The 27791-nt window shown below is 48.8% G+C and overlaps 1 protein-coding gene across 1 annotated transcript; it reads left to right on the top strand.

Annotated features, from left to right (window-relative positions):
- The first annotated feature begins 275 nt into the window (after positions 1–275).
- Positions 276–27744, top strand: LOC149437903 (uncharacterized). The gene is made up of 4 exons (XM_089660492.1): positions 276–2510; positions 17740–18653; positions 21367–21584; positions 27508–27744. Exons 1-4 carry the CDS (start codon positions 1136–1138, stop codon positions 27575–27577), a joined length of 2577 nt encoding a protein of 858 aa, XP_089516618.1. The 5' UTR covers positions 276–1135; the 3' UTR covers positions 27578–27744.
- Positions 27745–27791: the final 47 nt, after the last annotated feature.

Genomic DNA, 27791 nt, shown 5'->3' on the forward strand with positions numbered 1-27791 from the left:
AGAGGGGGGGCAGCCTGGCACAGAGAGGGGCAGCCTGGCACAGAGAGGGGGGCAGCCTGGTACAGAGAGGGGGGCAGCCTTGCACAGAGAGGGGGGAAGCCTGGTACAGAGAGGGGGGCAGCCTGGCACAAAGAGGGGGGAAGCCTGGTACAGAGAGGGGCAGCCTGGCACAGAGAGGGGGGAAGCCTGGTACAGAGAGGGGCAGCCTGGTACAGACAGGGGGGCAGCCTGGCACAGAGAGGGGCAGCCTGGCACAGACAGGGGGGCAGTCTGGCACAGAGAGGACAGAGAGGAGGGCAGCCTGGTACAGAGAGGATAGAGAGGAGGGCAGCCTGTTACAGAGAGGAGGGCGACCTGGCACAGAGAGGACATAGAGGAGGGCAGCCTGGTACAGAGAGGAGAGGAAGGAGGGCAGCCTGACACAGAGAGGATAGAGAGGAGGGCAGCCTGGCACAGAGAGGATAGAGAGGAGGGCAGCCTGGCACAGAGAGGATAGAGAGGAGGGCAGCCTGGCACAGAGAGGATAGAGAGGAGGGCAGCCTGGTACAGAGAGGAGAGGAAGGAGGGCAGCCTGGTACAGAGAGGAGAGGAAGGAGGGAAGCCTGACACAGAGAGGATAGAGAGTAGGGCAGCCTGGTACAGAGGGGACAGAGAGGAGGGCAGCCTGGCACAGAGAGGATAGAGAGGAGGGCAGCCTGGCACAGAGAGGATAGAGAGGAGGGCAGCCTGGTACAGAGGGGACAGAGAGGAGGGCAGCCTGGCACAGAGAGGACAGAGAGGAGGACAGCCTGGTACAGAGGGGACAGAGAGGAGGGCAGCCTGGCACAGAGAGGATAGAGAGGAGGGCAGCCTGGTACAGAGGGGACAGAGAGGAGGGCAGCCTGGCACAGAGAGGACAGAGAGGAGGACAGCCTGGCACAGAGAAGAGGGCAGCCTGGCACAGAGAGGATAGTGAGGAGGGCAGCCTGGCAGAGGTGGAGATATATACTTTGTGTTTTGTGTAGCAGAAGAGACAGTTCTAGAAGTAGTGTGTGTGTTTGTGTGTGTTTGTGTTTGTGTGTGTGTGTGTGGGGGGGTACTTTTAATCAGATATAATGTCTAGAAGAGAGGTCTGAGACCAGCCCAGATTGGGGTCATGCTTACACCTCCGTTTGTGGAGAGAGTTAGACAGACAGTGGCGGGTCATAGTATTGGACAAACAGTGGGGAGGCAGAGGGATGGACAGACAGTGGGGAGGCAGAGGGATGGACAGACAGTGGGGAGGCAGAGGGATGGACAGACAGTGGGGAGGCAGAGGGATGGACAGACAGTGGGGAGGCAGAGGGTTGGACAGACAATGGGAGGTCATAGGGTTGGACAGACAGTGGGGAGGCAGAGGGATGGACAGACAGTGGGGTGGCAGAGGGATGGACTAACAATGGGAGGTCATAGGGTTGGACAGACAATGGGAGGTCATAGGGTTGGACAGACAGTTGGGAGTCAGAGGGATGGACAGACAGTTGGGAGTCAGAGGGATGGACAGACAGTTGGGAGTCAGAGGGATGGACAGACAGTGGGGAGGCAGAGGGATGGACAGACAGTGGGGAGGCAGAGGGATGGACAGACAGTGGGGAGGCAGAGGGATGGACAGACAGTGGGTGGTCAGAGGGTTGGACAGACAGTGGGTAGTCAGAGGGTTGGACAGACAATGGGAGGTCATAGGGTTGGACGGACAGTTGGGAGTCAGAGGGTTGGACAGACAGTTGGGAGTCAGAGGGTTGGACAGACAGTGGAGGGTCAGAGGGTTGGACAGTCAGTTGGGAATCAGAGGGTTGGACAGACAGTGGGTGGTCAGAGGGTTAGACAGACAGTGGAAGGTCAGAGGGTTGGACAGTTAGTTGGGAATCAGAGGGTTGGACAGACAGTGGGTGGTCAGAGGGTTGGACAGACAGTGGAGGGTCAGAGGGTTGGACAGTCAGTTGGGAATCAGAGGGTTGGACAGACAGTGGGTGGTCAGAGGGTTGGACAGACAGTGGGTAGTCAGAGGGTTGGACAGACAGTGGGGGGTCAGAGGATTAAACAGACAGTGGGTGGTCAGAGGGTTGGACAGACAGTGGGGGGTCAGAGGGTTGGACAGTCAGTGGGTGGTCAGAGGGTTGGACAGACAGTGGAGGGTCAGAGGGTTGGACAGACAATGGGTGGTCAGATTGTTGGACAGACAGTGGTGGGTCAGAGGGTTGGACAGTCAGTGGGTGGTCAGATTGTTGGACAGACAGTGGTGGGTCAGAAGGTTGGACAGTCAGTGGGTGGTCAGAGGGTTAAACAGACAGTGGTAAGGCAGAGGGAAGGACAGACAGTTTTATTGATAGACAGGGGACACCCCATCCTGGTGAGAACTTCACCTTCAGATAGAGATTTATCGGCAAAGCTGATGAAATATTTTGGAAGCAGATCGAAGTCTGGCGGAGGAGAATGCGATGTGACCAGGGTGGATGGACAGACATACTACGCCATCTTCCAGAATCAGGATGGTGAGTCCCATTATCTGCCCCCTGGATGACACCAACACTATAGTGTAACAATCTCTCACCAGTGTAAACTTCCCGACATGGCATATCAACTGGAGAAAAGGATTGAAAGCTTCAATATGACTGGTTGTTCTGTAATCCAGGTAAAGCAGTGGTTACATAATTACATAGTCTGGCTGAAAAAAAAGAAAAAAGTCCATCCAGTTCAACCGAAATAAATAAATGAATATTATAATTCTACATCCACAGTTGATCCAGAGGAAGGCAAAAAACCCAGCAAAGCACAATTCAATCTCCTCCTGCAGGGGAAAAATATCCTTCCTGACCCCCCGAGAGGCAATCAGATATTCCCTGGATCAACGTTCCCTATAAATGTTATATCCAGTTATATTCTGTGTATCCAAGAAAGAATTCAGGACTTTTTTTAAAACAATCCACTGAGCTGGGAAGAACCAACTCTTGAGGGAGTCTATTCCACATTGTGGTGTCACTGGTCCGGCAGAATGTTGGACACTCGTACACAGAGGACAATGTCTATACTTTATTGAATACCGACAGCCAGTCGAGTCCTTGTTGAAACAGAGTGCAGCAGCCATGCCAAGTAGGAAGAACATGGTGCCCTCAGGACATTGGGATTATGTAAAGTGTTTGGACAACAGCACTTCCTTGGAGTTTTATTCAGTCCTTTCGAAAGTTTGTCCTACTTAGATAGCAGTTGGGTCACTCCAGCAGATCTTGGAGGTTGTGCCACAGCATGGTGACTATAGGCAGCCAGGTCTGCAGATTGGTTGGTAGGCTGAAGCCAGAAGGTCCCTGAGCCTTGACTGTAAGTTCAGACAGGCCATGGAGTACAGCAGATTGATGAGGTTGAAGGTCAAAAGGCAGGAATGTGACCAAAACAAGCCAAGTGAAGGTCAACCAGAGGGCCAAGTTAATGATCACATTATAGGTCTGTATCAAGGTCTGTCACAGTCTCTGTCTTTCAATGGCTTTCATCCCCTGAGGGAGCAAAGGAACTCTTTCCACAGTAGTATGGACCCTTTCAATAATTAAGGGTCATCTATTGTTATCAGAATTGGCCTTCTGGTTCTTAGCAGAGGATAGCAGGTATCTAAAACGCACTGACACTTTTTCCACCTATTGATCCACCCATCCATGCCAGCGTCTAGGTGAAGGGCTCAGAGGAACTGTCCCAGCTGTCCCTGATAAAGTTGAATGAGAAGCTTCTTCACTTATGGTGCCTCCATTGCACTGGCAGAGCCTCATCTTTCCTTTCCTCAGTTAGTTTCACCTGTATATATATATATACAGGTGAAACTCAAAAAATTAGAATATTGTGCAAAAGTTCATTGATTTCAGTGCAGCAACTTAAAAGGTGAAACTAATATATGAGACTCATTCCATGCAAAGCAAGATAGTTCAAGCCGTGATTTGTCATCATTGTGATGATTATGGCTCACAGCTCATGAAAACCCCAAATCCACAATCTCAGAAAATGAGAATATTGTGAAAAGGTGGAATAATCTCGGCTCAAAGTGTCCCACTCTAATCAGCTCATTCAGCCATAACACCTGCAAAGGGTTCCTGAGCCTTTAAATGGTCTCTCAGTCTGGTTCAGTAGGAATCCCAATCATGGGAAAGACTGCTGACCTGACACCATCACTGACACCCTCCATAAGGAGGGAAAGCCTCAAAAGGGAATTGCAGAAGAAGTTGGATGTTCCCAAAGTGCTGTATCAAAGCACATTAATAGAAAGTTATGTGGAAGGGAAAAGTGTGGAAGAAAAAAGGTGCCCAAGCAGCAGGGATGACCGCAGCCTGGAGAGGATTGTCAGGAAAAGGCCATTCAAAAGTGTTGGGGACATTCACAAGGAGTGGACTGAGGCTGGAGTCAGTGCATCAAGAGCCACCACACACAGACGGATCCTGGACATGGGCTTCAAATGTCGTATTCCTCTTGTCAAGCCGCTCCTGAACAACAAACAACGTCAGAAGCGTCTTACCTGGACTAAAGAAAAACAGACTTGGTCTGTCCTCAGTGGTCCAAAGTCCTCTTTTCTGATGAGAGCAACTTTTACATCTCATTTGGAAACCAAGGACCCCGAGTATGGAGGAAGAATGGAGAGGCCAAAGGACCCCGAGTATGGAGGAAGAATGGAGATGCCCAAGGACCCCGAGTATGGAGGAAGAATGGAGAGGCCCAAGGACCCCGAGTATGGAGGAAGAATGGAGAGGCCCAAGGACCCCGAGTATGGAGGAAGAATGGAGAGGCAAAAGGACCCCGAGTATGGAGGAAGAATGGAGAGGCCCAAGGCCCCCGAGTATGGAGGAAGAATGGAGAGGCACAAGGACCCCGAGTATGGAGGAAGAATGGAGGGGCCCAAGGACCCCGAGTATGGAGGAAGAATGGAGAGGCCCAAGGACCCCCGAGTATGGAGGAAGAATGGAGAGGCACAAGGACCCTGAGTATGGAGGAAGAATGGAGAGGCCCAAGGACCCCGAGTATGGAGGAAGAATGGAGAGGCACAAGGACCCCGAGTATGGAGGAAGAATGGAGGGGCCCAAGGACCCCGAGTATGGAGGAAGAATGGAGAGGCCCAAGGACCCCCGAGTATGGAGGAAGAATGGAGAGGCACAAGGACCCCGAGTATGGAGGAAGAATGGAGAGGCCCAAGGACCCCGAGTATGGAGGAAGAATGGAGAGGCCCAAGGACCCCGAGTATGGAGGAAGAATGGAGAGGCCCACACTGCAAGATGCTTGAAGTCCAGTGTGAAGTTTCCACAGTCTGTGTTGATTTGGGGAGCCATGTCATCTGCTGGTGTTGGCGCACTGTGCTTCATTAAGTCCAGGGTCACCGCAGCCGTCTACCAGGAGATTTTGGAGCACTTCATGCTTCCTTCCGCAGACCAGCTTTATGGGGATGATGACTTCATTTTCCAGCAGGACTTGGCTCCGCCCACACTGCCAAAAGCACCAAAACCTGGTTCAATGACCGTGGGATTACTGTGCTTGATTGGCCAGCAAACTCGCCTGACCTGAACCCCATAGAGAATCTATGGGGCATTGCCAAGAGAAAGATGAGAGACATGAGACCGAACAATGCAGAAGAGCTGAAGGCCGCTATTGAAGCATCCTGGTCTTCCATAACACCTCAGCAGTGCCACAGGCTGATAGCTTCCATGCCACGCCGCATTGAGGCAGTAATTGCTGCAAAAGGGGCCCCAACCAAGTCCTGAGTACATATGCAGCTTCTACTTTTCAGAGGTGCGATATTGTTCTATGTACAATCCGTGTTTTATTGATTGCATGGAATATTCTCATTTTCTGAGATTGTGGATTTGGGGTTTTCATGAGTTGTAAGCCATAATCATCACAATGATGACAAATCACGGCTTGAACTATCTTGCTTTGCATGGAATGAGTCTCATATATTAGTGTCACCTTTTAAGTCGCTGCACTGAAATAAATCAATGACTGAATGAATGAATGCACCAGATTCTCATTTTCAAATTTTTCGAGTTTTACCTGTATATATATATACATTGTATACAGTCCGGGGGAGGGGAGACTCACTTCTGGGAGATACTGTATATACAGTGGGGATGGAAAGTTTGGGCCCCCCAGCTACAAATGTGTATTAATGTGCATAAAGAAGCCAAGGAAAGATGGAAAAATCTCCAAAAGGCATCAAATTACAGATTAGACTTTCTTATAATATGTCAACAAAAGTTAGATTTTATTTCCATCATTTACACTTTCAAAATAACAGAAAACAAAAAAATGGCGTCTGCAAAAGTTTGGGCCCCCTGCAGAGTTAATATCTTGTACTGCCCCCTTTGGCAAGTATCACAGCTTGTAAACACTTTTTGTAGCCAGCCAAGAGTCTTTCAATTCTTGTTTGAGGTATTGTGACGGGAGTGACTTTTGGGGGTGGGGGGACCTCTGTATCATCTCCCCAAATCATTATGTTTAACCCACCCTGTGCCTGTTTAAGGGGTACAGGGTGTGTATGTGAATGTCTAAGTCTTGTGTACAATGTGTGTTCCTTTGTTCTCGGCCACATGGCTGTCCATTGTCTGTTTGCCATGTGCTACCCCCCACTGTGCTGTGTCTTCCTGTCCAGCCAACTATTATGGGATGTACTGTTTGTGTATTGGTGTGGGGGTTGGTCAATGTCCTTTGCCATGTGCTTCATCCCATTGTTCTGTGTCTTGGTTGGATGGGGAGGGGTGATGAGGTGTTTCCTGCCTATACTGTAGCCCTTCCCACTGATAGGGCGGGCTGATGAGGTGTTTCTTGTCCCTGGTTGTCTTTCCCCGCCCTCTGTATATATTCTGTGTTTTGTGTTAAAATAAAGAGTTGACTTCCTGTTTTAGTAAGAGCTGGTTGTCTGTCTATTTTCCTGAGGGATTCCAAGGGTGTGGTCCGTGGATGGTGTTCGGACAGGGGAAGCTGCAGGATAACGGAATATACCCAAGTGCGGTCGGGTACCGGTTCCGTTACAGGTATCTTTGCCCATTCTTCCTTACAAAAGTCTTCCAGTTCTTTGAGATTTCTGGGCTGTCTGTCAGCACGGCTCTTCTAAGGTCTATCCATAGATTTTCAATGATGTTGAGGTCAGGAGATTGTGAAGGCCATGGCAAAACCTTCAGTTTACGCCTCTTGATGTAATCCCCCGTGGATTTCCAGGTGTGTTTAGGATCATTATCCATTTGTAGAAGCCATCCTCTCTTTAACTTCAGCTTTTTCACAGATGGCATCTGTTGCCATCCAAATTTGCTGAAATTTTATTGAATCCATTTTTCCTTCTACTCGTGAGATGTTCCCTGTGCCACTGGCTGCAACACAACCCCAAAGCATGATTGATCCAACCCCATGCTTCACAGTTGGACAGAGGTTCTTTTCATTCAATTCTGTGCCCCTTCTTCTCCAAACGTACCTTTGCTCATTCCGGCCAAAAAGTTCAATTTTAACCTCTTCGGTCCACAGAACTTGTTTCCAAAATGCATCAGGCTTGTCTATATGTTCATTTGCAAAGTTCAAACGATGATTTTTGTGGTGAGGACGTAGAAGAGGTTTTCTTCTGATGACTCTTCCATGAAGACCATATTTGTACAAGTATCTCTTTATAGTGGAATAGTGACCACAACTCCAGTGTCTGCCAGATCTTTCTGGAGGGATCGTGCCGTCAAACGTGGGTTTTCAATTGTTTTTCTCACAATCCTGCGAGCTGTTCTGTCTGATATTTTTCTTGGTCTTCCAGATCTTGCTTTAACTTCCACTGTTCCTGATGACTGCCATTTCTTAATGACATTCCGAACAGAGGATATTGACATCTGAAAACGCTTTGCTATCTTCTTATAGCCTTCTCCAGCTTTGTGAGCGTCAACTATTTTCAGTTTCAGTTTTCTAGACAACTGCTTAGAAGAACCCATGGTGCTGATTGTTGGGGCAAGGTCAGATGAGTCGGGGCATTTAAAACCTTTGAGATTGACATCACCTGGTCTTCCCAGACGATGATTGAGAACAATCCATGACACTAGCAGGTCTCAGCTTGGAAAAGGGGGCAGTGCATGCTATAAATTCTGCAGGGTGCCCAAACTTTTGCAGACGCCATTTTTTTGTTTTCTGTTATTTTGAAAGTGTAAATAATGGAAATAAAATCTAACTTTTGTTGACATATTATAAGAATGTCTAATCTGTAATTTGATGCCTTTTGGAGATTTTTCCATCTTTCCTTGGCTTCTTTATGCACATTAATACACATTTTTAGCTGGGGTGCCCAAACTTTCCATCCCCACTGTATATATCCATTCTATACAGTCCGGGGGAGGGGGGGCTCACTTCCGGGGGATACTGTATATATATATCCATTGTATACAGTCTGGGGGAGGGGGGACTCACTTCTGGGGGATATATATATATATATATATACAATGTATACAGTCTGGGGGAGGGGGGACTCACTTCTGGGAGATACTGTATATATATATCCATTGTATACAGTCTGGGGGAGGGGGGACTCACTTCTGGGAGATACTGTATGTACAATTCCTCATATAATATATAATTGTATTTTTATTTATCATACAATGCACCTTATTATACCTATTAGTGTGTTTTTTAAAAAGTGCCAGGCGTGTATTTTTTTTTTTTGTTATATGCCTTTTTACATCTCCCCACTGGTAGTATGAGAGGTTCTCATGAAGAACCACATACGTGTTTATATGTGTTTTTTCATATACTTATCTTTCTGTGTCTTTTTATTCATCTTTTTGATGATGAAGCACGTTGGAGGGAGCCTCGCCCTGTGTGAAGTCACCATATTCTGGAGGGACGGCGGCCATCTTGTTGGTTTGAAGTTCTTGTGTTATAATGCTGGTTATCTTATATCCTGACGTGGAACATAAATAAATTTGAAAAGTATATATTTATTTCTACACTATAAGTTGCCTTTTCTCTCTACTCCTTTCCTGACCATCAGATGGGAGTTTCTTCTATTTGGAAATCTTAAGTCCTCACGAACGCGGGACATTTTTACAGCGGCTGTTTTTGGCTTTTGATGTTTTTTTCTACAGCCAGTAACCCCCCCAGCATGTTCTCCTCAGTATCCATACACACAGAGACTGGAATCAACGTTTTTTGGCTGGAAAAACCCCCCAGAACTAGCGGGATTCTAGAGGAGTGTTTTAGCTATACAAATGCTCTAACGTTAAAAAATGTGGTAAAACGCAGCAAACCAACGTTTTTGGACTTTTTTTTTACAAAAAAACGCGAACGGAAAAAAACACAAAAAAACGGCAAAACTCCACAAAACGATAATACAAAACCAATAACAAATGCTGAAAAACTCACATTTTTAAGGTGACTTTACACAGCTAACGTTACCAGAGTTATTAAAACACCCCCCTGTGTGGGTGGAGCCTAAGTGTGCTACATTAAAGCATTGTTTTTATCACACCATCATCTGGCGCCATGCTCTTTTCGTTTGCATGTCCATGGAGGGATTCCCCATATCCTGGGCGAGCTACGGCTGAATTGTTTGTGTTTCACTCCGTAGTGATCCCACTGAGCCACTCTGATGTGGATCTATTTTTGGACTATAATATATTTTGCGCTGTTTATATTTATTTATATATTTATATTTTTATTTATACCTCTTTGTTTCCGTTGTAGTCTGTGAGCGCTGCATTTGGCTGCCTTGTTATTGTTTCAAGTACATATTTTACTTATTATCTATGTTAATTCATTGACATATCAGCTATGGAAGACATAAGCAGCTCAGCGGCCTCTGAGGGCGTGAGGCTCAGTACAGCTAGGGGCTTATTTCAGTAATTGAAAGTGTCCTTAGCAGGTTCCAGGCTGCCAGTGATACTTGTCATACTCCCCACACTCCTCTCCTGTACATACCGATCACTGTCATACCCCCCACACTCCTCTCCTGTACATACCGATCACTGTCATACCCCCCACACTCCTCTCCTGTACATACCGATCACTGTCATATCTCCCACACTCCTCTCCTGTACATACCGATCACTGTCACACCTCCACACTCCTCTCCTGTACATACCGATCACTGTCATACCTCCACACTCCTCTCCTGTACATACCGATCACTGTCATACCTCCACACTCCTCTCCTGTACATACCGATCACTGTCATACCTCCACACTCCTCTCCTGTACATACCGATCACTGTCATACCCCCCCACTCCTCTCCTGTACACACCGATCACTGTCGTACCTCCACACTCCTCTCCTGTACATACCAATCACTGTCATACCCCCCCACACTCCTCTCCTGTACATACCGATCACTGTCACACCCCCCCACACTCCTCTTTTGTACATACCGATCACTGTCACACACCCCCACACTCCTCTCCTGTACATACCGATCACTGTCATACCTCCACACTCCTCTCCTGTACATACCGATCACTGTCACACCCCCACACTCCTCTCCTGTACATACCGATCACTGTCACACCCCCCGCACTCCTCTCCTGTACATACCGATCACTGTCATACCCCCCGCACTCCTCTCCTGTACATACCGATCACTGTCATACCCCCCGCACTCCTCTCCTGTACATACCGATCACTGTCATACCCCCCACACTCCTCTCCTGTGCATACCGATCACTGTCATACCCCCCGCACTCCTCTCCTGTACATACCGATCACTGTCATACCCTCCACACTCCTCTCCTGTACATACCGATCACTGTCATACCCTCCACACTCCTCTCCTGTACATACCGATCACTGTCATACCCTCCACACTCCTCTCCTGTACATACCGATCACTGTCATACCCCCCCACACTCCTCTCCTGTACATACCAATCACTGTCACACCTCCCCACACTCCTCTCCTGTACATACCGATCACTGTCACACCTCCCCACACTCCTCTCCTGTACATACCAATCACTGTCACACCTCCCCACACTCCTCTCCTGTACATACCGATCACTGTCATACCTCCACACTCCTCTCCTGTACATACCAATCACTGTCACACCTCCACACTCCTCTCCTGTACATACCGATCACTGTCACACCTCCACACTCCTTTCCTGTACATACCGATCACTGTCACACCTCCACACTCCTCTCCTGTACATACCCATCACTGTCATACCTCCACACTCCTCTCCTGTACATACCGATCACTGTCATACCTCCACACTCCTCTCCTGTACATACCAATCACTGTCACACCCCCCCACACTCCTCTCCTGTACATACCGATCACTGTCATACCTCCACACTCCTCTCCTGTACATACCAATCACTGTCACACCTCCCCACACTCCTCTCCTGTACATACCAATCACTGTCACACCCCCCCACACGCCTCTCCTGTACATACCGATCACTGTCACACCCCCCCACACTCCTCTCCTGTACATACCGATCACTGTCATACCTCCACACTCCTCTCCTGTACATACCGATCACTGTCACACCCCCCACACGCCTCTCCTGTACATACCGATCACTGTCATACCCCCACATTCCTCTCCTGTACATACCGATCACTGTCATACCTCCACACTCCTCTCCTGTACATACCGATCACTGTCATACCTCCACACTCCTCTCCTGTACACACCGATCACCAACCACCGGTCAGTGGAGAAATATGATGATACATTGGGGGTCCTTGGAGAACTATGATGATACATGGGGGGTCAGTGGGGAACAATGATGATGCATTTGGGGTCAGTGGAGAACTATGATGATACATTTGGGGTCAGTAGAGAACTATGATGATACATTGGGGATTCCCCATATCCTGGGCGAGGTACGGCTGGAATTGTTTGTGTTTCACTCCGTAGTGATCCCACTGAGCCACTCTGATGTGGATCTATTTTTGGACTATAATATATTTTGCGCTGTTTATATTTATTTATATATTTATATTTTTATTTATACCTCTTTGTTTCCGTTGTAGTCTGTGAGCGCTGCATTTGGCTGCCTTGTTTCAAGTACATATTTTACTTATTATCTATGTTAATTCATTGACATATCAGCTATGGAAGACATAAGCAGCTCAGCGGCCTCTGAGGGCGTGAGGCTCAGTACAGCTAGGGGCTTATTTCAGTAATTGAAAGTGTCCTTAGCAGGTTCCAGGCTGCCAGTGATACTTGTCATACTCCCCACACTCCTCTCCTGTACATACCGATCACTGTCATACCCCCCACACTCCTCTCCTGTACATACCGATCACTGTCATACCTCCACACTCCTCTCCTGTACATACCGATCACTGTCATACCTCCACACTCCTCTCCTGTACATACTGATCACTGTCATACCCTCCACACTCCTCTCCTGTACATAGTGCTCACTGTCATACCTCCACACTCCTCTCCTGTACATACCAATCACTGTCACACCCCCCCACACTCCTCTCCTGTACATACCGATCACTGTCATACCCCCCACACTCCTCTCCTGTACATACCGATCACTGTCATACCTCCACACTCCTCTCCTGTACATACCGATCACTGTCATACCTCCACACTCCTCTCCTGTACATACCAATCACTGTCACACCTCCCCACACTCCTCTCCTGTACATACCAATCACTGTCACACCCCCCCACACGCCTCTCCTGTACATACCGATCACTGTCACACCCCCCCACACTCCTCTCCTGTACATACCGATCACTGTCACACCCCCCCACACGCCTCTCCTGTACATACCGATCACTGTCATACCCCCACATTCCTCTCCTGTACATACCGATCACTGTCATACCTCCACACTCCTCTCCTGTACATACCGATCACTGTCATACCTCCACACTCCTCTCCTGTACACACCGATCACCAACCACCGGTCAGTGGAGAAATATGATGATACATTGGGGGTCCTTGGAGAACTATGATGATACATGGGGGGTCAGTGGGGAACAATGATGATGCATTTGGGGTCAGTAGAGAACTATGATGATACATTGGGGATTCCCCATATCCTGGGCGAGGTACGGCTGGAATTGTTTGTGTTTCACTCCGTAGTGATCCCACTGAGCCACTCTGATGTGGATCTATTTTTGGACTATAATATATTTTGCGCTGTTTATATTTATTTATATATTTATATTTTTATTTATACCTCTTTGTTTCCGTTGTAGTCTGTGAGCGCTGCATTTGGCTGCCTTGTTTCAAGTACATATTTTACTTATTATCTATGTTAATTCATTGACATATCAGCTATGGAAGACATAAGCAGCTCAGCGGCCTCTGAGGGCGTGAGGCTCAGTACAGCTAGGGGCTTATTTCAGTAATTGAAAGTGTCCTTAGCAGGTTCCAGGCTGCCAGTGATACTTGTCACACCTCCCCACACTCCTCTCCTGTACATACCGATCACTGTCATACCCCCCACACTCCTCTCCTGTACATACCGGTCACTGTCATACCCCCCACACTCCTCTCCTGTACATACCGATCACTGTCATACCTCCACACTCCTCTCCTGTACATACCGATCACTGTCATACCTCCACACTCCTCTCCTGTACATACTGATCACTGTCATACCCTCCACACTCCTCTCCTGTACATAGTGCTCACTGTCATACCTCCACACTCCTCTCCTGTACATACTGATCACTGTCATACCCCCCAGACTCCTCTCCTGTACATACCGATCACTGTCATACCTCCACACTCCTCTCCTGTACATACCGATCACTGTCATACCTCCACACTCCTCTCCTGTACATACCGATCACTGTCATACCCTCCACACTCCTCTCCTGTACATACCGATCACTGTCACACCCCCCACACTCCTCTCCTGTACATACCGATCACTGTCACACCCCCCCACACTCCTCTCCTGTACATACCGATCACTGTCATACCTCCACACTCCTCTCCTGTACATACCGATCACTGTCACACCCCCACACTCCTCTCCTGTACATACCGATCACTGTCACACCCCCCGCACTCCTCTCCTGTACATACCGATCACTGTCACACCTCCACACTCCTCTCCTGTACATACCGATCACTGTCATAGCTCCCACACTCCACTCCTGTACATACCGATCACTGTCATACCCCCCGCACTCCTCTCCTGTACATACCGATCACTGTCATACCCCCCGCACTCCTCTCCTGTGCATACCGATCACTGTCATACCCCCCACACTCCTCTCCTGTGCATACCGATCACTGTCATACCCCCCGCACTCCTCTCCTGTACATACCGATCACTGTCATACCCTCCACACTCCTCTCCTGTACATACGGATCACTGTCATACCCTCCACACTCCTCTCCTGTACATACGGATCACTGTCATACCTCCACACTCCTCTCCTGTACATACCAATCACTGTCACACCTCCCCACACTCCTCTCCTGTACATACCGATCACTGTCATACCCTCCACACTCCTCTCCTGTACATACCGATCACTGTCATACCTCCACACTCCTCTCCTGTACATACCGATCACTGTCACACCTCCCCACACTCCTCTCCTGTACATACCGATCACTGTCACACCTCCCCACACTCCTCTCCTGTACATACCGATCACTGTCACACCTCCCCACACTCCTCTCCTGTACATACCGATCACTGTCATACCTCCACACTCCTCTCCTGTACATACCGATCACTGTCACACCTCCACACTCCTCTCCTGTACATACCGATCACTGTCACACCTCCACACTCCTCTCCTGTACATACCCATCACTATCATACCTCCACACTCCTCTCCTGTACATACCAATCACTGTCACACCCCCCCACACACCTCTCCTGTACATACCGATCACTGTCACACCCCCCCACACTCCTCTCCTGTACATACCGATCACTGTCACACCTCCCCACACTCCTCTCCTGTACATACCGATCACTGTCACACCTCCCCACACTCCTCTCCTGTACATACCGATCACTGTCATACCTCCACACTCCTCTCCTGTACATACCGATCACTGTCACACCTCCACACTCCTCTCCTGTACATACCGATCATTGTCATACCTCCACACTCCTCTCCTGTACACACCGATCACCAACCACCGGTCAGTGGAGAAATATGATGATACATTGGGGGTCCTTGGAGAACTATGATGATACATTGGGGGTCCTTGGAGAACTATGATGATACATGGGGGGTCAGTGGGGAACAATGATGATGCATTTGGGGTCAGTGGAGAACTATGATGATACATTTGGGGTCAGTGGAGAACTATGATGATACATTGGGGGTCAGTGGGGAACTATGATGATACATTGGGGGTCAGTGGAGAACTATGATGATACATTGGGGGTCAGTGGAGAACTATGACGATACATTGGGGGTCAGTGGAGAACTATGACGATACATTGGGGGTCAGTGGAGAACTATGATGATACATTGGGGGTCAGTGGAGAACTATGATGATACATTTGGGGTCAGTGGAGAACTATGATGATACATTGGGGTCAGTGGGGAACTATGATGATACATTGGGGGTCAGTGGAGAACTATGATGATACATTGGGGGTCAGTGGGGAACTATGATGATACATTGGGGGTCAGTGGAGAACTATGATGATACATTGGGGGTCAGTGGGGAACTACAATGATACATTTGGGGTCAGTGGAAAACTATGATGATACATTGGGGGTCCTTGGAGAACTATGATGATACATTGGGGAACTATGATGATACATTTGGGGTCAGTGGAGAACTATTATGATACATTTGGGGTCAGTGGAGAACTATGATGATACATTGGGGGTCCTTGGAGAACTATGATGATACATTGGGGGTCAGTGGAGAACTATGATGATACATTGGGGGTCCTTGGAGAACTATGATGATACATTGGGGGTCCTTGGAGAACTATGATGATACATTGGGGGTCCTTGGAGAACTATGATGATACATTGGGGGTCCTTGGAGAACTATGATGATACATTGGGGGTCAGTGGAGAACTATGATGATACATTGGGGGTCAGTGGAGAACTATGATGATACATTGGGGGTCAGTGGAGAACTATGATGATACATTGGGGGTCCTTGGAGAACTATGATGATACATTGGGGGTCAGTGGGGAACAATGATGATACATTTGGGGTCAGTGGAGAACTATAATGATACATTTGGGGTCAGTGGAGAACTATGATGATACACTGGGAGTCAGTGGAGAACTATGATGAAACGTTAGGGGTCAGTGGAGAACTATGATGATACATTGGGGGTCAGTGGGAAACAATGATGATACATTGGGGGTCCTTGGAGAACTATGATGATACATTGGGGGTCAGTGGAGAAATATGATGATACATTGGGGTCAGTGGAGAACTATGATGATACATTGGGGGTCAGTGGGGAACTATGATGATACACTGGGGGTCAGTGGAGAACTTTGATGATACACTGGGGGTCAGTGGAGAACTATGATGATACATTGGGGGTCAGCGGGGAACAATGATGATACATTGGGGAACAATGATGATACATTGGGGGTCAGTGGGGAACAATGATGATACATTGGGGGTTAGTGGAGAATTATGATGATACATTGGGGGTCAGTGGAGAACTATGATGATACATTGGGGGTCAGTGGGGAACTATGATGATACACTGGGGGTCAGTCTGGAACTATGATGATACATTGGGGTCAGTAGAGAACTATGATGATACACTGGGGGTCAGTCTGGAACTATGATGATACACTGGGGGTCAGTGGGGAACTATGATGATACATTGGGGGTCAGTGGGGAACTATGATGATACACTGGGGGTCAGTCTGGAACTATGATGATACATTGGGGTCAGTAGAGAACTATGATGATACACTGGGGGTCAGTCTGGAACTATGATGATACATTGGGGTCAGTAGAGAACTATGATGATACACTGGGGGTCAGTCTGGAACTATGATGATACATTGGGGTCAGTAGAGAACTATGATGATACACTGGGGGTCAGTCTGGAACTATGATGATACATTGGGGGTCAGCGGAGAACTATGATGATACATTGGGGTCAGTCTGGAACTATGATGATACATTGGGGTCAGTAGAGAACTATGATGATACACTGGGGGTCAGTCTGGAACTATGATGATACATTGGGGTCAGTGGGGAACTATGATGATACATTGGGGGTCAGTGGAGAACTATGATGATACATTGAGGGTCAGTGGAGAACTATGATGATACATTGGGGTCAGTGGGGAACTATGATGATACATTGGGGGTCAGTGGAGAACTATGATGATACATTGGGGTCAGTGGAGAACTATGATGATACATTGGGGGGTCAGTGGAGAACTATGATGATACATTGGGGGTCAGTGGAGAATTATGATGATACATTGGGGGGTCAGTGGAGAACTATGATGATACATTGGGGGTCAGTGGAGAACTATGATGATACATTGGGGGTCAGTGGTGAACTATGATGATACATTGGGGGTCAGTGGGGAACAATGATGATACACTGGGGGTCAGTGGAGAACTATGATGATACATTGGGGGTCATTGGAGAATTATGATGATACAGGGGGGGTCAGTGGGGAACTATGATGATACACTGGGGGTCATTGGAGAATTATGATGATACAGGGGGGGTCAGTGGAGAAGTGATCAGTAACGGGATGGTAGAACAGCCTGATCACCTCCTGTCATTGGTGCACTCTTAGCTGGTTGCCTACTTCACCAATTTTCTTTCCTTCACACAGATCAGAGAAGAGTTCTGGGAAAAGGAAATCATATTATAGAATACACCATGTCTGTGACAGTTCAGGATATTGAAAGAAAAGATCTTGCCAGGATCCGCCAATTGTCCAGGAATGAAGAAAGACTGAAGATGCAGCACCGGGCTGTCAGAATTTCCCGAATGGACATGAGGACGGAGATCCCAGTAGACACCAGACACATGGATATCCTGAGGAAATTAAAGCACAGGGAGATCTCTGAGATCAAGAAGAAGTACAATGTGGAAATGGAAGAACGTAGGAAAAATGGCAGCTCACTTGTCACATTCAGAACTATGAATGCCCCTCCTGACCTTTCACCCCACGCTTCTCACAGCTTCATCACTCTTCTGCAGAAAACTTTCTTTAATATTGAAAAAAAAGAAATCAGCTTGAGGCCGGAATTCCAGAAAGATATCGCTATACTGCAACAACAGCTGATGATGGCAGGAATAGACATTGTGATGGAATGTTCCAGAGGCACTGTGATCCTCATCGGCCATCCAGTCCATGTTGCTTTTGCTGTTGAGAAACTCAAAGGCAGCCATAATCCAGGAAGAGGTCAAACAAGAGCTATCTCTGGAGATCCATTGGGCACCAGCAGTTCCTCAGCTGCTGCACAGAAAGAAGAAGAACCAGACATGTGTCCTATCTGCCTGTGTGAGATAGAAGATAAGGAGATATTAGAGAAGTGTAAGCATGCGTACTGCAAGGCCTGTCTTCGGGAACTCATGGCCCGTAAGCCAGTGTGTGCGATATGTGGAGTCTCATATGGGACAGTCAGAGGAAGCCAGCCTGATGGAAGTATGAGTGAGACAAGACACAGAAACTCCTTACCGGGATATCCTGGATGTGGAACCATAGAGATTTACTATAACATCCCAGGGGGCATCCAGAAGGTGAGTGCAGACCTCAGAATAATGACAGAAAGACTTCTCCTAAGCTGTCCTCAGCACTGACAGGGTTGGATTCTCTTGAGCTGTCCTCAGCACTGACAGGGTTGGATTCTCTTGAGCTGTCCTCAGCACTGACAGGGTTGGATTCTCCTGACATGTCCTCATCAGTGACAGGTTTGGATTCTATTGAGATGTCCTCAGCAGTGACAGGTTTGGATTCTCTTGAGATGTCCTCAGCAGTGACAGGTTTGGATTCTCTTGAGATGTCCCCAGCAGTGACAGGGTTGGATTCTCTTGAGATGTCCTCATCAGTGACAGGGTTGGATTCTCCTGACATGTCCTCAGCAGTGACAGGTTTGGATTCTCTTGAGATGTCCTCAGCAGTGACAGGTTTGGATTCTCTTGAGATGTCCTCAGCAGTGACAGGGTTGGATTCTCTTGAGATGTCCTCAGCAGTGACAGGGTTGAATTCTCTTGAGATGCCCTCCACATTAACAGCATTGGATTCTCCCGAGATGTCCTGAGCATGGACAGGTTTGGATTCTTCTGAGATTTCCTCAGCAGTGACAGGGTTGGATTTTCCTAAGATGTCCTCAGCAGTGAGAGGGTTGGATCTTTCTGAGATGACCTCAGCAGTAACAGGGATGGATTCTCTTGAGATGCCCTAAGAAGTGACAGGTTTGGATTCTCCTGAGGTGTTCTCAGCAGTGACAGGGTTGGATTCTCCTGAGGTGTTCTCAGCACTGATGTCCTCAGCACTAACAGGGTTGGATTCCCCTGAGATGTCCTCAGCACTGACAGGGTTGGATTCCCCTGAGATGTCCTCAGCACTGACAAGGCTGGATTCTCTTGAGATGAAATCAGCACTGACAGCATTGGATACTCTTGAGGTGTCCTCAGCAGTGACAGGGTTATATTCTCTTGAGATGTCCTCAGCACTAACAGAGTTGGATCTTCCATGGCTGTCAGGGTCCTGGACATGAAGAACCAGCTTATTATGTTATTGCCCCATGCTGAATACATGGCAGAAGCAGCTCTGACATACCCCAGACATCCAGCACTCAGAGCCATCTGGGCACTTTACACTCTTTTCCAATAATTACAAAGTAAAGCCTGTGTATAGCAATAATGAACGTCCTGCAGGATATCTCAGAATATTTTATACTTATTTGTTACATTGTAATCATTATCATCAGATGTCATTATTCAGAATCCTCCTGTCTGGCTGTGCGGCCTTTTATACCACCAACATCCTGAATATCTCCAGTTCTGGTCCCTTCCTGGGACATTATTGTTTAGATTATACACTATGTTGGCAAAAGTTTTGAGACGCTTGCCTTTCCACGCACATGAACTGCAATGGCATCCCAGTCTTAGTCCGTAGGGTTCAATATTGAGTTGGCCCCGCCCTTTGCAGCTATAACAGCTTCAACTCTTCTGGGAAGGCCGTCCACAAGGTTTAGGAGGGTGTCTATGGGAAGGTTGGACCATTCTTCCAGAAGCACATTTGTCAGGTCAGGCACTGATGTCGGGGGAGGAGGCCTGGCTCACAGTCTCCGCTCTAATTCATCCCAAAGGTGTTCTATGGGGTTCCTCCACCCCAAACTGGCTCCTCCATGTCTGTATGGACCTTGCTTTGTGTACTGGAATGCAGTCATGTTGGAACAGGAAGGGGTCATCCCCAAACTCTTCCCACAAAGTTGGGAGCGTAAAATTGTCCAAAATGTCACCTTAAGAGTTCCCTTCACTGGAATTAGGGGGCCAAGTCCAACCCCTGAAAAACAACCCCACAGAATAATCCTGCCTCCACCAAACTTTACACTTGGCACAGTACAGTCAGGTAAGTACCGTTCTCCTGGCCACCGCCAAACAGACACGTCCATCGGATTGCTAGACAGAGAAGCGTGATTGGTCACTCCAGAGAACACGCCTCCACTTCTCTAGAGTCCAGTGGCGGTGTGCTTTACACCACGGCATCCGACGCTTTGCATTGCACTTGGTGATGGAAGGCTTGGATGCAGCTGCTCGGCCATGGAAACCCATTCCATGAAGCTCTCTACGCACTGTTGTTGGGCTCATCTGAAGGCCACACCAAGTTTGGAGGTCTTTAGCTATTGACTCTGCAGACAGTTGGTGACTTCTGCGCACTGTGTGCTTCAACATGCGCTGACCCCGCCCTGTCATGTGACGTTGACTACCACTTGGTGGCTGAGTGGCTGTTGTTCCCAGTGGCTTCCACTTTGTTATAATCCCACTAACAGTTGAGCGTGGAATATTTAGTAGCCAGGAAATGTCACGGATGGACTTATTGCCCAGGTGGCCACCTATCACGGGACCACGCTTGGAGTCACTGAGCTCCTGAGAGCGACCCATTCTTTCACCAATGTTTGTAGAAGCCGTCTGCATGCCTAGGGGCTTGATTGTATACACCTGTGTCCATGGAGGGGATTGTAACACCTGAATCACATGATATGGAGGGGATTGTAACACCTGAATCACATGATATGGAGGGGATTGGAACACCCGAATCACATGATTTGGAGGACGGGTCCAATACTCTTGGCAATATAGTGTATATTTAGTATTATGGTGGTCCTTCCATAGCACACCCTGTGGGGGCTGTCGGTCACTGCTATACACAGGCTGATGTCTGAATACAGGAGGTGTGCAGGACTCCCACCTCCCTTCTCATGACTCCCATTATCTCATTATCCAGGAGAATCATCCTCGACCTGGAAGACATTTCTCGGGTACAAGACGTACGGCTTATTTACCGGATAACAAGGAGGGGAGAGCCATCCTGCGCCTGCTGAGAAAAGCCTTTGATCAGAAACTGATCTTCACCGTGGGAGAGTCTCGTACAACCGGCACCACCGACACCGTCACCTGGAATGATGTCCACCATAAAACCAGTGTGACCGGGGGACCTCAAGGGTAAGATAGATACATATCATATACAGAGAAGGGGTGTATATGTAATATATATTGTGGGGTGGGGGGGGGGGGTTATGTGCATTATATACAGGGGGTGTATGTGTGTTATATATAGGAAGGGGGGCTGTAAGAGGGGCTTCATGATTGGCTGTATTTGGCACCAGGAGCACAAGTCCCTACCCCCGTTCATGTCCTGCTAGAACACTGTCCCCCCTTGGTGTGGCTAAACCCTCCACCGTATTGTGCCCCACTCCATGCCAGAGGCCTCCACACAACATTCCTGGCCATAGACCTTTATATCCCTGAGGAAGGAGTGGCCACACATAGGAGAATTGCTGCACTTTACTGATGGTACTCAATCTACGGCATTACAGTCACATCACAAGGACATACATTCCAGAGTCACCTGACATACACAGCCAATCGCATTTAGTGGACAGTTCGCAGTAGTCACAAGTAAAAGCATGTGTGGCACCTCAGCAGCCATCACCCTTACAGTCTCTCCTACACCCGGGGTCATTAGTACTCACAGGACTGGGCTCTCTATAGTCACCTCCTCCATAAGTACACCTGTCTAGCTGGCTGCTCCTGGGTTCAGGTCTACTCCTCCTGGCCTCCTGCCCTGTCCAGGGTCAATGTGTGCTGGGTACATCCACATAGGTGCCCCAAAATGTGTCTGTGCTCCTCCCTACCTGACTTATGTGTGCATGGTGACTCCCCCCTGACATCACTGCAGAAGGGCTCTACCCAAAAATGGGCCCAGCACCTGATGACACCGTCTGCTGTAACCAGATACTATTCTGGTACAGAGACACCTAGTGGCAAGGTAGCTGACTGCAGCTGTCTACAGGGGGTATATGTGTTCTTTACAGAGGGGGTGTGTATGTGTTATATACAGGGTGTAGGGGTATATATGTTATATGTGGGGGGGGTATGTATATGTGTGCTATATACAGGGAGGGGGTATATATGGTATATGTGTGGGGGGGGGTATGTATATATGTGTGTTATATACAGGGTGGGGGTATATACACTATATTCCCCCAAATATTGGTCAGCCAGCCTTCCCACACACATGACCTTTAATGGCCCTCCAGTCTTAGTCCGTAGGGTTCAATATTGAGTTGGCCCCGCCCTTTCCACGCACATGACCTTTAATGGCTGTAACGGAACCGGAACCCAGACCGCACTGAGTTTTTCCGTTATAGCACAACTTCCCCTGTCCGAACACCATCCACGGACCACACCCTTGAAATCCCTCAGGAAAATAGACAGCACCCAGCTCTTAAAACAGAAAGCCAACAACTCTTTATTTTAACACAAAACACAGAATATATACAGAGGGCGGGGAAACACAACCAGGGACAGGAAATACATCATCAGCCCGCCCTATCAGTGGGAAGGGCTACAGGGAACTACCCCAACCAACCCAAGACACAGAACAATGGGATGAAACACATGGCAAAGGATATTGACCAACCCCCACACCAATACACAAACAGTACATCCCATAATAGTTGGCTGGACAGGAAGACACAGCACAATGGGGGGGAGCACATGGCAAACAGACAATGGACAACCATGTGACCGAGAACAAAGGAACACACACTATACACAGGACTCAGACATTCACATACACACCCTGTACCCCTTAACAGGCACAGGGTGGGTTAAACATAATGGGAATTTGGGAAGATGATACAGAGGTCCCCCCACCCCCAAAAGTCACTCCCGTCACATATCTCCCCTTTCGGCAGGAGAGTAACGCAGGAGTAGATCCCAAACGGATGTACTCTGAAGTTACTCTGCACCTCCAGTCTCTCAATGCCGGCACCCGCACAGTACCCCATGCAAATTGTCCCACACCAAGCATTACTCACCCAGCCAACCTCTGCCTCTCCCGTAGAACATACCCGCCGCTGGGGAGAAGTACGGACTGGTCCTTCTTTCGGAAATCCTCTCAGCCGCTGGGGAGAAGACAGGGTGGCTGGGCCGCCTTCATCCTTCTGTGGGGGATCTGGGCCGACTGCCCAGCATCCCTGGGGTATCCAAGTGGTGACTGTAGTTGCTAGGCAGAGGCCAGCGGCACTCTGCCCTGGTGCCAGCGCTTCTGCTGGGGACCCCACATCTGCTCCGGCTAACCGTGGGGGAGGGAGGCTGCCTTCCTCCACTCCCAGACTGTGGATCTGCTGCTGGGATGGCATTCCTCTGTCACTGTCCCCCTGATGCACAGATCCTCGCTTGGGAGGGAAAAGAGTTTCCTCCACTTTGGCTGACTGTGGGGGAGGGAGGACAACAACCTCCTCTCCCTTCTCACCCTGGGCCTCTGAAACTACCACAGGTGTGGGGCAGAGGTCCTGGACCCTCTGTCCGGTTGTCAGCGCTTCAGCTGGCAGCTCCCCGGCTGGTTCCTCCTCAGAAAAAAAATCAGTACAATCCCCAGTCTCTGGAATGGCTAAATGTCCAGGGCACGGGCTGGAGGCCCTTGAGTCCAGTGCCAGCACTTTGGCAGGTGACTCATCACCCACAACGTCCTCCATTGAAAAATCAATTAGATCCATGCATTCTGGGATCTGTACTTGGAGGGATGAGCCAACTTCTCCATCTTCCATACCCTCATCCAGTTGTTGGACAGACGTGTCCCTCCATCCAAGCTCATCCCATGTAGAAACAGGATCGTCTAAATACGCCAGCACTTGCTGCATCTGCCATAAGACCTCTGTTTCCATAGCTGCAGGTGGTATCTCTCCTCTCCTGCTATCTGAACCTTGGATCCTGGTGGTGGTTTGGATGTCCCAGACTGCAGGTGATTCATCACCCATAACATCCTCCAGCGAAAAATCCATTAGATCCATACATCCTGGGATCTGTAATTGGAGGGATGCGCCGACTGCTCCATCTTCCACACCCTCATCCAGCTGTTGGACAGACGTATTTCTCCATCCACGCTCTTCCCATGTAGAAACCGGGTCATCTAAATAAGCCAGCACTTGCTGCATCCGCCACAAGACCTCTGTTTCCATATCTGCGGGTGGTATCTGTCTCTCCTCTCCTGCTCTTGGATCCCGGTGATGGTTTGGATGTGTTTACAGGTTGGAAGCACAATCCCACTGCTTGCCACCAATGTAACGGAACCGGAACCCAGACCGCACTGAGTTTTTCCGTTATAGCACAACTTCCCCTGTCCGAACACCATCCACGGACCACACCCTTGAAATCCCTCAGGAAAATAGACAGCACCCAGCTCTTAAAACAGAAAGCCAACAACTCTTTATTTTAACACAAAACACAGAATATATACAGAGGGCGGGGAAACACAACCAGGGACAGGAAATACATCATCAGCCCGCCCTATCAGTGGGAAGGGCTACAGGGAACCACCCCAACCAACCCAAGACACAGAACAATGGGATGAAACACATGGCAAAGGATATTGACCAACCCCCACACCAATACACAAACAGTACATCCCATAATAGTTGGCTGGACAGGAAGACACAGCACAATGGGGGGGAGCACATGGCAAACAGACAATGGACAACCATGTGACCGAGAACAAAGGAACACACACTATACACAGGACTCAGACATTCACATACACACCCTGTACCCCTTAACAGGCACAGGGTGCCTTAAACATAATGGGAATTTGGGAAGATGATACAGAGGTCCCCCCACCCCCAAAAGTCACTCCCGTCACAATGGCCTCCCAGTCTTAGTCCTTAGGGTCCAATATTGAGTTGGCCCCGCCCTTTCCACACACATGACCTTTAATGACCCCCCAGTCTTAGTCCGTAGGGTTCAATATTGAGTTGGCCCCGCCCTTTGCCTCTTCTGGGAAGGCCGTCCACAAGGTTTAGGAGGGTGTCTATGGGAAGGTTGGACCATTCTTCCAGAAGCACATTTGTCAGGTCAGGCACTGATGTCGGGGGAGGAGGCCTGGCTCGCAGTCTCCGCTCTAATTCATCCCAAAGGTGTTCTATGGGGTTGAGGTCAGGACTCTGTGCAGGACAGTCAGGTTCCTCCACCCCAAACTGGCTCCTCCATGTCTTTATGGACCTTGCTTTGTGCACTGGGGGGCAGTCATGTTGGAACAGGAAGGGGCCATCCCCAAACTCCTCCAACAAAGTTGGGCGCATTAAATTGTCCAAAATGTCGCCTTAAGAGTTCCCTTCACTGGAACTAGGGGGCCAAGCCCACCCCCTGAAAATCAACCCCACATCATGATCCCCCCTCCACCAAACTTTACACTTGGCACAATGCAGTCAGGCAAGTACCGTTCTCCTGGCCACCGCCAAACCCAGGCATGTCCATCGAATGGCCAGACAGAGAAGCGTGATTGGTCACTCCAGTAAACATGCCTCCATGCTCTAGAGTCCAGTGGCGGCGTGCTTTACACCACGGAATCCGATGCTTTGCATTGCACTTGGTGATGGAAGGCTTGGATGCAGCTGCTCGGCCATGGAAACCCATTCCATGAAGCTCTCTACGCTCTGTTGTTGGGCTCATCTGAGGGCCACACCAAGTTTGGAGGTCTTTAGCTATTGACTCTGCAGACAGTTGGCGACTTCTGCGCACTGTGCGCTTCAGCATGCGCTGACCCCGCCCTGTCATGTGATGTGGCCTACCACTTGGTGGCTGAGTGGCTGTTGTTCCCAGTGGCTTCCACTTTGTTATAATCCCACTAACAGTTGAGCGTGGAATATTTAGTAGCCAGGAAATGTCACGGATGGACTTATTGCCCAGGTGGCCACCTATCACGGGACCACGCTTGGAGTCACTGAGCTCCTGAGAGTGACCCATTCTTTCACCAATGTTTGTAGAAGCCGTCTGCATGCCTAGGGGATGATTGTATACACCTGTGTCCATGGAGGGGATTGGAACACCTGAATCACATGATATGGAGGGGATTGGAACACCTGAATCACATGATTGGGAGGGGATTGGGGCACCTGAATCACATGATATGGAGGGGATTGGAACACCTGAATCACATGATTGGGAGGGGATTGGAACACCTGAATCACATGATATGGAGGGGATTGGAACACCTGAATCACATGATTGGGAGGGGATTGGAACACCTGAATCACATGATCGGGAGATTGGGGGCAATATAGTGTATGTGTTATATGTGTGTGTGGGGGGGTGTATGTATACGTGTGTTATATACAGGGTGGGGGTATGTATATGTTATATGTGGGGGGCGGTGTATGTACTGTATACTTGTGTTATATACAGAGGGTGGGGGGTATGTGTGTTATACACAGAAGGGGGGGGGATATGTGTGTTATATACAAAAGGGGGGGTATGTGTGTTATATACGGGGGGGAAGATATGTACGTTATATACAGAGGGAGCGGGTATGTGTGTTATATACAGAAGGGGGGGGATATGTGTGTTATATATAGGGGGGGGTATGAGTGTTATATACAGAAGGGGGGGATATGTGTGTTATATACAGGGGGGGATATGTGTGTTATATACAGAGGGTGGGGGGGTATGTGTGTTATATACAGAGGGTGGGGGGGTATGCGTGTTATATACAGAGGGTGGGGGGGTATGCGTGTTATACCCCCCCCACCCTCTGTATATAACACACATATCCCACCCTCTGTATATAACACACATACCCCCCCCACCCCCTGTATATAACACACATACCCCCCCTGTATATAACACACATACCCCCCCCCCACCCTCTGTATATGTGTGTTATATACAGGGGGTGGGGGGGGCATGTGTGTTATATACAGGGGGTGGGGGGGTATGTGTGTTATATACAGAGGGTGGGGGGGTATGTGTGTTATATACAGAGGGTGGGGGGGTATGTGTGTTATATACAGAGGGTGGGGGGTATGTGTGTTATATACAGAGGAGGTGATTGGCCAGTACTGAACAGTTGATTCCTTTCCTCCTGTAGGTTCGGTTACCCGGATCCGGATTATCTGCGCCGTGTGCGGGAGGAGCTCAGAGCGAAGGGAATCGAGTGAATATCCGGAGTCGGGTGTGTCTCCTCCCTGATGAATGAAGATCGGAGATTGGTGGGCGGAGTCGGGTGTGGCTGCGCTGATCGCGTCTTCCGATCACATCCTGTTCTGTATTTGGACGCATGACATCATCTTTAATATAATATAATGAATTCATTATTAATGATCGGTGTGGGGGAGGGGAGGGGAGGGGGGGGGCAGATCTTCCTCAGGGTGA

The sequence above is a fragment of the Staurois parvus genome, unplaced genomic scaffold, assembly GCF_062004578.1.
Source record: "Staurois parvus isolate SC_StPar_1 unplaced genomic scaffold, SC_StPar_1.0 ptg001247l, whole genome shotgun sequence".
NCBI classification, from domain to species: Eukaryota; Metazoa; Chordata; class Amphibia; order Anura; family Ranidae; genus Staurois; species Staurois parvus.